This window comes from Aulostomus chinensis, chromosome 5, assembly GCF_037954235.1.
Source record: "Aulostomus chinensis isolate RoL2024-O1b breed Wild chromosome 5, RoL_Achi_v1.0, whole genome shotgun sequence".
NCBI classification, from domain to species: Eukaryota; Metazoa; Chordata; class Actinopteri; order Syngnathiformes; family Aulostomidae; genus Aulostomus; species Aulostomus chinensis.
The window spans coordinates 21,405,424-21,417,839 of record NC_141324.1 but is presented as its reverse complement, the minus strand read 5'-3'; the positions used below and the strand labels follow the sequence as shown (position 1 = coordinate 21,417,839).

General features: G+C 41.1%; 1 protein-coding gene across 8 annotated transcripts in view; it reads right to left on the bottom strand.

The window, feature by feature from the left end:
* The window catches only part of LOC147261717 (disks large-associated protein 1-like), an 89,072-nt gene that overhangs the window by 33,330 nt on the left and 43,326 nt on the right, over positions 1 to 12,416 (bottom strand). For 7 of the 8 annotated variants that reach the window (XM_086203871.1, XM_086203870.1, XM_086203874.1 and 4 more), the window contains 2 exons: positions 6,905 to 7,119; positions 2,726 to 2,921 (listed from right to left, as the gene is read on the bottom strand). In XM_086203871.1, the coding sequence (XP_086059997.1) occupies positions 2,726 to 2,921; positions 6,905 to 7,119 (411 nt within the window). The remainder of the gene's footprint in view (positions 1 to 2,725; positions 2,922 to 6,904; positions 7,120 to 12,416) is intronic. The other variant, XM_086203873.1, reaches the window with a different exon arrangement.

The following is a 12,416-nucleotide window of genomic DNA, read 5'->3' as shown; positions in this document are numbered from 1 at the left end:
ATCTCTCCAATACCTTCAACTGAAACCAGGCTAACTTGCTAATCATTCTGTACACTATCTCTAGGTGTCCAGACAGGAACTGAATCCTGGTCTCCCATTCCCTCCACAGTACTCTGACACTCTTTGGAACTGCTTCTCCAGTCACCACTGACACTCAGTAAGGGAGGAATTCAAATACAAAAAGCCTGTCTATTTCAAGTTCTACATTTAAGCCTTGCGTTTCTTAAAATCTACACTCTGGTTCATTCTAATTATTCATTTTACAAAGCTGTTGGCTTGTGGCTTAACATTAAAAAATAGCATCTCCAGACCAAAAGACTCGTCAGCCCTAATCTAGGAATACCTTTCAGCACTGACAAACATGCCTTGTAACTATTGTTTGTTTACTATCAGCCCACTAAGAGGATGGTTCTACCCCACTTTTTCTCTACTCTGGCTAATATATTTTTTCTGTAAATTACACACCCCTCTTTTCACAGAAACACACACCTGTATAAATCAATTTAGCATGTTCCAATCAGTGCCCCTAATCTTCACGATGATTTAAATTAAAAACAAAGTAACTGAATGGAACTCAAATGCATTGTGGCAAGTTGTTAAATTGAGATTTTATGGTTAGATCTATGAAGTGAGAACATTACATCACAAGGAAGACAGTTAATAGACAGTTAATAGAGGCACAGGCAGTTAACAGAGGCAATCCAGTATGGTAATGGGTATTAGGGAAAGGTGCAGGATGTGAAGTGCAAGTGGAGGTTCAAGGTAAGGTTGAGGGGCTGCAAATGAAGGCTTAAGGAGTAGAGCTTTAACAGAAGATGGAACAGCTTTTGGTTGTTCACTAAAATTCCATAGAATAGAGTTGGGGTGCAGCAGCTGCTTCGACGGCGTTAAACACTTTACCAGAATGGCGCCATCACAAAGGTTTACGCTCAAAAGCGCACACTATCACCAGCTTGTCACCTCTGTGTTAAAATGAAGGCTTTCTGTCCGACAAGAGTGAAATCAAGTTAGCAGAGAATTATTTTTTTGAGAATTGATGGAAACAAGGCGCTGCATTGTCAACTTTTCTGCTCGATTAAAAAGCAGTGCTGCAGACCTGCGTTATCGTCAACAAATCCCATGAAATAGCCTTAGTCATGAAGTGTTCCCACACTCAGATTTGTTCTCACACAGTATCAGACTTTTTTCTTGAGCCTTAAATTTAGTTTAGACAGGAAGAAAATCCTGGTGGCTAGTTGGAACTCTATGCTCTTGACATTTATTGTGCACTTCTTGGAACTGTCCATCACCCAGGCTAGAAAAGATTTTTAATATTACAAGAGGTGCATAATAGCCAACGGATGATACTCAATGCCTTTAAGATTCAACTGAGGGACATGATGTCTGTATTTCATGAATGAGGTCCAGTGTGTGGCATCAAACCTGAGATTAAGAATTTATTTTTTTAAATCAAAAAAAGGTCCCACAACAACATTTATAGGTATGTAACAACTCAGCCTTTTGACATACATTTCATTTAATGTACAAATTGAATTCTTGAAAAATGATCACGTTTTATGCCACTTACAGGGTTTGGAAAATATTGTGGCTTCAGTTGAAGTTGTGAGACATGGATTTTCTTAGAAATGTGAAGAAATTGCATAACATCACGGCCTGTTGCTCCAGTCAGAAAAAAAAATTTAAAAAAAATTTTTGGTTCAAAATTATAGACATCCATTGTTTCCAGGATGATACGAAGGCAATAATTCAATCTGGTGACTGGGCTGCACATCCACAAACCCACTGATTCATACTGGAGACTTAAAACAATTCCTAAAAATATACACAGCTGAGATTTAGTATTTCCCTAGGAGGAAATCACCTCGAAGGGCTTTGGGGTCTACATTCAGTGTAGTTTACAGTGAATGGAGGTGGAACAGGAGGAAATAACAGTGAGTCCAAAATGTCAGTTATAAAATACAGAATCAGAGTGTATTCAAGCTTTGTATTTTCTTTCTGCTGTTAGCAGGATTCTGCAAAATAATGACGCTGAATTTTATCAAACTTGGCGAAGCATGAACCAAAAAAGAAGCCATTTAAATTTGTGGTAGATCCATGGAATATACAAAGAAGTTGCTTCTTCTTCTTTTTTCTTTTTTACATTGGGTTTGGCTTGGCTCATCTTGGTATCAAGGCAAAGTCTTAAAAGCCGACCTCTTTCTCAAACTGGACTCTCAGGGTTCTGTCGATCCTTGTCATTTGTACTTGAAGTGACAGGGCTACATAAACAGCGGCCTACTGAATTATTTAAAGCCTCATGGTTGTTGTTGTTTTTTTCCATCTGTCCTGGCACTGCTTCATGTGCCTAACAACACATATTGTCCAAAGGTTTATTAAAAAAAAAAAAATTTGGGCCGCATCTTTTTTTGTGCCACAATTTCTGATTTATTGGTGATTTTCAAGGCCTGCACTGGAAACAAACCACTTTTAAAAATTCCACAGTCTAACAAGAGGATGAGGAGGGCATCTCTCTCTTGTAGCGTCTCTCTTCCAATCATTTCAAAAACATGTTTTTTTATGAGGATCATGAATTTCTATCTTTGTTGGAATTTTATGTAGTCCTCAACTTCCTGCTACTAGAACCTCCTAACAGTGTCCTGTCCTCCTTGATATAGTATCTATGGTGGAATGACATATTTTTGTATTCATATATATATTTAGATAAGCAGTGTCGGCAAGAACAAACCTGACTGATGGTGCTCATGGCCCTCATGTAGCTTTCATTGCGTGAGCGGTATTGGGGTGAGGACAGCAGCGATTTGGGGTCGAGGAGGGTTTTGGGGTCCAGGGTGTCCAGGCTTCTATTGATTGAAACCTCACTCACCGCACGCAGGTAACTGTGGCTCCTGATCTGCAGCTTGGGGGAGTGCTCCGTTGAAATCCTGACAGAGGGATGCAGAGTTTTACACATGGTGCTGTTTGAAGTCACAATGCTTTGTTTTCACTCAAGTACATAATCTAAAAGAAGCTTCAACGGCAGCCACAATAAAAGTTGCCATTTACAGACTCAGAACTTCTACCTAAAACTTCTTTTTTGCTGTGCAGCAAGTGTTTCGTCAAAATAAAAGAGTACAAATGAAACACAGGTTACACGTAAAGTAGCAGTCATGCTAACAATACCGTGCAATTGATTGCTGGTTCCTGCAAGTCTTTAAATCAGGGATGTTGTTTAACATCTATGCCTATTTACAGGCTAATTTGTACTGAAATATCAATGGTCTTGCATACGCATATAAAAACCCAATGAGAGGATTGACTTAATCGTTGCGTGTGTGCTTGCAACATATAATGAATATCAATTTGCCCCCCACACTTTGAAACTGACGCTTAAAATACACCGCTGTGACTCCTCAGGTCACCGGAGCAGGTCTGTGCCACAGGCAGCACTGCGCCAGCTGATGTTTCTGAGGAGTTTTGGGAGAAAACTTTAAAGCAGGATAATATGTGGTCTCCTGCTATGTACAGTGTCCTTCATAGACATAACCAGCCATCCGGCATGTATTATATTGATCATTTTAACAACAGGATTATGAGTATTTATTGATTTGATTTTTTTTAAATTTAAGGCATCTCCTCTCTCAGTAAGAGTTTCCTGGTGGGTCAGATCATTGTGCTCGGATGCCAACAAAATCCTGCTTTTCAATGATGCGTTGTCTATAGAGAAAATACATTTAAATTCGGCCACATCCATCCATCTTCTTCAGCTTATCCTGTTAAGGGTTGGGGGGGGGGGGCTGGAGTCTATCCCTGCTGCCTTCAGGTGAGAGGCGGGGTTCACCCTGGACAGGTCGCCAGTCCATCGCAGGGCCAACACATAGAGACAGACAACCATTCACACGCACAGCCACACCTACGGTCAATTTAGAGTATCAATCAGCCTCGTCCCCTCTTGATGTCTTTGGACTGTGGGAGGAAGCTGGAGTACCAGAGAGAACCCACACAGGAACAGGGAGAACATGGAGACTCCACACAGAAAGACCCTGTGCCAGAGCTGGGACTTGAACCCAGAACCTTCTTGCTGTGAGGCGACAGTGCTGACCACCGCACCACCGTGCTGCCACATTTTTACATTAAAAACAATCAATTCTTAATGTTAATCTACAACAAAAAAATGGCTGAATTACAATCCTCAATTAGAGGCAATCAACAGTTTTACAAAAATAATCAACAAATGAGTTGCTGCTCTTCTTCATTCCTTCAACTGTATTTACTGTAATTGGTCTCTTCCAGCCTTCCTTTGTGGCTTTCTTTTAGATAGAAATTAGACCTCGATTAAAGATCACTTTGGTCCTGTTTTATTAGCCCAATAGTTGCACCAAAGAAATGAATTATGCCTTCTTAAGCTTGCTTTTTAACACACAGTATTAGAGAGACAACAATGATGAAATGATGATCTCCATTGCTGATGTGCACGAAGAATGAGGGTAGAAAGGGTGCAAGCATGAGAACGAGTCAGGGGAGACGACAGAAAGAGCAGTGAGTTGGCCGGAGTCCCTCGACTACTGACTATAATTACACTCGATTTAGAGAGCTGTGAAAACTTAATTACACAAAGGTGATATTTCGGGCTTCTTGCTGTAGATCAGACTGACTAGATGTGAATTACACCTCCCTCAGGGGCCCATGAGCTATACCATTCCTTCTGCAGTCATCAGGGTTTCAACTTCTGATGATTAAGTTGAATTAAATGGGGTATTGAGGAAGATGGATTGTGTAGCAGCACATGTGTATTAGGAAAGCTACAAAATTAATTGTGTATATTGTCAGTCATCCAGGTCATCGTAATTCTCAAGAATAATCAACTTAGGCAAATGGACTCACCTCTTGTAAGTAAAGACGTTTCACCTCTCATTCAAGAAGCTTCTTCAGTTCTAAATTTCAGGTATACATCCACCCAGGTGGGTGGTGGCAAAAAACAAGTGGTCGTAAGGCCACAGCAATGGGCTCGTTAGGTGGTCATGTGAGTTGTTGGCCTCAGTCTTGGGTTGTTACCCCTCCCAGCCCTCTTGGTGTGTGTGTGTGTGTGTGTGTGTGGGGGGGGGGGGGGGGGGGGGGTCGCTCGGGTCACCTGAGTGAAGGCGTGAACGCTGGCTGCACCTCCTGGGGAGGGATCTAAGGACGGCATTGTAGGTGGGTGATAGGTGGTGTCTGAGGCCCCCTCCTCTGTTCAAAGATGGACATTCTACTTTGACATGAATGTCTCTTCACCTCTCTTTAAAACCATCTGTCCTGGCTAGAACGCTCACCTGGTGGTCTTCAAAGGAGTGCCCCTTCTCCTTGAGGTGGAGGTGGACTGCTGAGTCCTGGCCTGTGGTTGTGGCTCTCCTGTGTTGCACCATGCTTTTGTGCAATCGCTGTTTTGTCTCCCCTATGTACAGGTCAGAGCACTCCTCATGACACTGGACCGCATAAAACAACATTACTCTGTTTATGCCTTGGAACCTTGTCTTTAGGATGGACAGGGGGTGGGGCTGGGAGGGGTAACGACGCAAAACGCAGGCCAACGACTCACATGACCACCTAACGAGCCCATTGTTCTGGCCTTACGACCACTTGTTTTTTGCCACCACCCACCTGGGTGGATGTATACCTGATACTTCCCACCAGAAATTTAGAACTGAAGGAGCTTCTTGAATGAGAATTGAAACGTCTTTACCTCCAAGAGGTGAGTCCAGTTGCCTAAATTGATTATTCTTGAGAAAAGCTACAAAATCAGACCAGTGTTGCAAAACACAAAAAACAATCTACTGTACATAAATGATAGGAAAATGAGAACAGTACGATCAAAAGACAAGAAGCAGAATTTTACATGAATGTAGATCGCCCACTTTCTTTTCCCCCCTTAATTTGTATGTGTGTGTGTGTGCGTGCGCGCGAGTGTGTGCGTGCGCGCGCGCGTGAGTGTGTGCATGTGTCTTTGAACCCCGTTTAAATGATCTAAAGTGCATCTTAAATGCATGATCAAAGGAGTACTTGTCCATTCTAATTGGCTAAAGGATGATCTGGACACGATGTCTGGTGGAAGGAGCAGAGGGATTGTCATTAGACTCCAAACGAACAAGAAATGTGACAGAGAAATGTTTTGCATGTGTGCTCAGTGAGCATGTTTTGCACCCCTTGGATATGAGTTCAACACCAGTGTGGCGTGAACCATCAGCTACATCCTATTATTTTTTCTTATACATGTCTGAACATTTCCAAATCCAGAAACCTTGGGTGATTTGTTCTTTTGTCTGGAAAATGCCAAGAATAAATGCAGTCTGTAGAGTTTTGTTTTTTGTCTTTTGTAATTTCTCAAACTCAGGCTGCTCGTTAAGTAGCTTGAGCCTGATACCAATGAACAATGCATCCTTCGGCGTCTGTATGAATCTGTCAAACAATCAATGGACAGCAGGAGAACATCGGTATTGCTGAGTTTCTCATTTATAAAAAAAAGTAAAGAATGTAAACAGTAAACGTGACACTGAAAAAAATAGATACATGTCATACTGCATCAACATTATGCTTAAGATCTGGTTATGTTTATGTACAAAAAATAAATGGTGAGGGAGGTTATAACAACAACCATCAGTGGGTTTGAAATTATAGAATAACAAGGCTCTAAGTGGCTTTTGATTTTGTAAAATGAAATACAAGAGCAGAGGAAGAACTGTTCAAAGGGCTAGATTTTCATTTGAAATTAATGACACATCAACTTCCAACCAAAAGGGCTACCAATGAGTACCATTACCACATGAAATGTTCCAAGAATCAATGATTATACAATTCACTTTACATCGTTTGACTTCCAACATCTCAACCCAGACATACATAAAGGAGTGTTTAAAGTAGCGCATCTGACAATTATGATGAAGAGAAATCTTACTGGAGAGTGGTCATCTCAGTCAGCGAAGGTTGGGTGGCTTTCAGGTAGCTAGCCCGTCGTGCCTGGATCTTGGGGGAGGGTTTGGGACTCCCGTCAGAGTCTCCACTGTCATCCTCAGCCATGGCTTTGACATAGCTGCCGCTCCTCATCCTTCGACACGGGATGTCATCCTCCTTCCCCAGGGGAGAGAAGCCGCTCCACTCATCCTGAGGCACCTGGTGATCAGGCAGAGACAACAGAGAAACACCATCATGAAGTTCCACTTCACGGCTGCCTGACTTCCAGCCACCAAACTGGCGAACTAAATTCTCTTGACAGTACATAGAACCTATAAACACTCAGCTTACGTGCAGAACAATCAGAAAAACAGCACAATGCAATATTTAGCATCAAAAACACAAGACTTGACTAATCTGATGGCTGGAATTTTTTTCTTAATCCATCAACCTTTCTCGCACACATGCATACATGCACAGCTCCCACCCTGCTGTGGCACAGTTTGACAGCTAATTAGCCTGGAAGACTGCGCATGAGTTGGCCTGGGTAGGTCTGAAATTTCTCTCTGGCTAATTCATACATCTGCTTTCCAAGAGTCAGCTAAGTTCGCCACCTACACAGAAGCTACAGTCATACATGTTCACAGGGGAGTGTGTGTGCTTGTGCGTGTGTGTGCAATCCTATGTGTGTGTTTACATGTGTCTGCCCTGATCTGACCTAAGGGTCTGCTTGTTAATTGAGAAATAATTTAGCTAATAAACCACACATAAGACTGGCCTTGTATCACAGGGTGACGCACAGGACATTATTAATGAAGAACATGCGGAGATAAATGAATGAACTGTTTATACAAAAAATTACAAGGGCTGCATCAATCACCTGTTATTGTCACTGGAGTTGTGGTGTCATCATCCACTTGAAATAAGCCATACAGTTATTGCTGTTGTTGTAATTATTATTCGTGATCTGGGGGACCTTGAGCCAAAAGATCTTCATGACAAAGATGTTTTTCCTGGTTTTACAGGGTTGTAAATGTGTAAAAGGAAAAGTAAGGTAACTATGAAGATTATAATGGTCAGTTTGTGTTCTGTTTGACAGAGGCTTTCATTCATTTCGTTTATACAAATCTCCATTAGCTGTGGCTGAAGCAGCAGCTTTTTTTTTTACTGGAGTCCAGCCCACCACTTGATTGGTGTTGAACTTAACTGGTGGAAATATCATGTTTGAGTGCCCCCAGCTTTTAGAGACGCTGTTTCCATCTATCCATGTTATAGACAATCAGAAATATCAACCTCATATTAATCCATTTGTTAGGTACCCTGAACTGTCCCAACACAACTGCTAAACATCAGCATAGGTGTCTCCAAACTGTACTTCTATTGAGTAAACTATAAAAAAAAATAAAGCTGCTGGTTTGCTTTCATCCTTCCAACATGGATGATAATGAAATACAACCCATGGCATACACGCTGCTTTTTTTTATTGCTCTCTGTCATAGTGGACAGGTTGACTCATCATTGGCGTAGAAGCACACGTGGAACTAATTGTAACGAAGCTCTTCTTCATTACTAACATGTACAAGTTACATGGAGGCTCACATCCAGAACTGCGGATCTGGACCTGCTGGGTCTCAATGAGGCTGTTTAACTGAAATGCCTGATAAAAGCATGTAAAGCTGTAATAAAAGCTCCATGTGAAGCTTAGGGTCAGTGCTAGCCCGAGCGATGCTCGTGCCATGTGTCAAACTTGCAAGTGTTTCCTGTCTTTATAGAGGCCAGAGTGTGCATATTTGACAGACAATAACAGAGACAGACAGCAGGAGAATTGCACCGCTACTCTGACTAATTATATATGAATCACCGAGGGAAAGAGGCTGAACAGATCTGCTGGGCTAAACGTCTATGCGTGTGTGTTGTGTGTGTGTCTGTGTGTGTGCGTTAGTGTGACGTCAAACAGACACAAATGAGCAGTTTGGCTATAAAAAGAGAATGCGGGGAAAGGACCAGCTGCAGTAGCATCAGCAGCGCCTCTCACCCACGCACAAGCCTCGCTTCCACTGCAGCTCCAGCACTCGTTCTTCTGTAAGAGCTGAACGGAGCACCGGTTTCCACATCTTACACTTTCATTAATACATTTAATTGATTGATGCTCCATCTTTCATCCTTATCTTTGTTATAAATCACATCCAAATTTGGTATTTAGTATCTTACATTGCTGGGTATCCAAAGCATCTACTGTGTATTTTTTACATGACAGCCTGTAGATCGTTTCCTTGGCAACATTGGCCGTTCTGATGGCTTACAGCAGCAGCTTTAGAAAATAAAAAACAATAAAAAAAAAAACAGGTAATAGTGCAGCCAGCAGCTATTCTGTTGAGATGCTGTACATGATAATTTGCAGATTCAACGCATCCCGCCAAGGGAAATGAGAGCCGCTTTAATGTGTTCTCTTGAAACAACCCATAAAGCTGCCGTGATGCCTCTTCAAGTTGATGTTTGCCGCGATCAGAGACTACTATTTGAAAAGGAAGTGGCGTTGTTTTTCTGCCTTTTATGCTTTGCTTTTGAATTTTCCCTCACTCTATGTATGTTGCATTTTTATTATTGTTTTTTTTTTTAAGTGAATCTGTCTTGAAAGAAAAACAAAAAACAAAACATGAACACATTCTCTGTCAGCGTCCCACTGCTCTGGAAGTACTTCAGGGCTTTTTACTGAAGCCAAATCACAATTCTACTACATTAAGAACCATATATCTATAATAACTGTGTTAAATACAAAATGATTCTGTAGTAGCACATGATAGGTGTCATTATTAGTATTTCAACAGCCCGATTCATCCCTGAATAACCTTTTTGATCAAATACGTCAACTCAGTGGTTCAATCTGCAACATTTCAAGGATAAGATCACTTTAAGAGTTCATCTTAAGAAATGATTAATTACTTTTAAAGCCATGGGAGCTCTCATCTCATTTCAGATCTTCAATCACCGTCTGTCCCCTTCTGCTCCCTGAGATTCTCAAAGAGTGTGGGTCTTTGTTGTTCTAAGGTTCAGACATGAGACTTAAAGGTGCTCAGTGGTGCAGTCCCACTCTTTGGCACGACTGGCCTGTGAACATCAGAGCTGCAAACGCTCCGTCTCTCTCTCTCTCTCTCTCTCTCTCTCCTCACTGAAAATAATCCATTCCATCCAAGAAAGAAAGTCAGGCAGTGCCACACCAAAATTACGCTTTATGATTATCTAGTAGTTTGAGCTGAAATTGTAACTGAGGCATTACGCATTTGATAAATGTAATAACTTTACATATTTTTATTAAAATGAGTGTCCCAAGAAGGCATGATTAAATCTTAATGATGAAAATAGCCCTAACCAGATCCAACCCTAACCCTTATATAGTCTAAGTCTTATTTTCATTCACTAGTTATGCCTTGTATGTGAATGGTGCCATAGAAACACTTTTGCTTTTAAAACGGGGTGCAAATATCTCAGATGGATTTGATGACATCCCCTCCATGAACCACAAATACTTCCTGTATCTAAAGAGCATCAGTGCAAGTGTGTGGCACTGAAATGTAGATCAAGAGAATATGAGAGCGGCTGAGTGGAGACTTGCTGAACTGATGGAAAGCTGTGTACTTTACGCCCAGTAAAACACTTTAATAAAGAGGTGGTGTTGACTTTACACAATATTCAACATTATTGATAATTCTGACACACAGCATATGTTATAAATATGTACTGTAATGCACACATGCACCCACACAAGTATTCCAAACCAAATGCGTACAAACACATGCACACGAACACAACGGGATGTGACACGGCAGCGAAGAGGAGAAATATACACAAAGCAACACCAGGTGGTGGGGATGCCATTTCAATTTCTATTACAGTTTCTACACTTTGGAACAAGTTATACTACATTTGCTTTTTTTCCCTCTTTTTTCCAGATAAAAAGTTCCTCCTTACAATGGCAACCAGAACAGATTGGTTGGGGATTTTTTAAGCGTTCAAAAAAAATTGTTTGTCGATTATGAATACAAAAGAAACATCGAGGAAAGTACATCCCAGTGCAATCCTGAAGATTTGATGTCTTCTTCTTACCGGAGCCTTTAAATGGTCATGGAGAGTTGAAGCCTGTTCCCACAATTTGATGAATTTGAGGCCACTAGAAAATCAAGTCATTTGTTCCAACATTTTGATTAACCATTTAAAATGATTCCCTTTTTCTTTCATCAAACAACTCTTTAGGCTGGAGAAGCACCGATATGTTTTTCTTAATCAAGGAGGCTTCAGTAGAGAAGCATACTTTTAAACTAGCCTTGAACTGAGACTCTTTTTGTTTGGTTTCCTGGGATTCAGAAGGGCAAATGTTGAGGAAAAAAACAACTACTTAATTTACACAGGAAGGTTTAAGCTATGTACATGACTCTGCGTGGTTGCCATATAAATTATTACAACATTTGCTGCACTCTCACAGTAATGATCCAATTACAAATCATGATGCATTTCAGAATCCCTTATTTTTCACATTACACAGCAGCGTCCTGGGGTTGAAAGGGTTGACTTGAGCTGTCCATGGTGCTGAAAAAGCACCACTTGTTGAATCCTTTAAGTGATTTCAGACGCAGTCATTAAATGAATACAGTTAGCGTCTTCATTATAAAGGGCAAAGCTTTTATTAATTAATTTAGGGGGAAATGTAAATGGGGTTTTGTATCAGTTTAAATGCTTTAGAAAAACTTGTAATTGTAATACTGCCATGAGGCTGATCAAGGCCAGATCAGTTCTAAAAACCTTAGTTCTACCCTCTGATTTTTTCCCTTTATTTTTCACGATGTTAAATAGATCTGGCCCATAATAAGTTCTTCCTTCCTGCCCCCCCCTCCATCGAGTCTGTTGAAAATCAGCCTTTGAAGCTTGCAATTTATTTTAATGGATCAGTGTAGTCTGAGCTGTAATGTCTTTTTCTGTACCGCAAGGTTCCAGAATAAATAAAATAAGTAAAATGGATCAAATTTTGGAACATTTGTCTACACTAATAAACACTGATGCTGTGTCTATTCCTGCTGGATGGCGCTCTTTGTTGTGCGTGGTTCTGTTGCCTGCTTGCTTTTCGTGGTTGTAAATAGAGCTTTCCGTCCTAATTCCATTTCCCTACTGGAAATCCAGTGACAGAAGGGAAATGACAAGGAAGTGAAGAGGCAACTTATGAGGTAGAGAGAGAAACAGAAAGGAAGTTTTTCGTGAAGCCCAACGCTGACAAACACATTCATGATGTGCTGAGCGCGGCCCCAGGGTCACACCTGCGTCCCTGTGCTCTGCCCGAAAATTTAAGAATATTTAACTTGGGTGTACCTCAATGTGCGCACGCATGCAACAACAACATTAAAAGCACCCGTAAAAAGAAAATTGTGTGCAGTGGGGAGAAAAAGAGGATTCCTGCCTCATAAATGGAGAGGCGGCCACTCCATAGCAATATAGTGGCACACAACATTCAAACGTGAATAAATTTG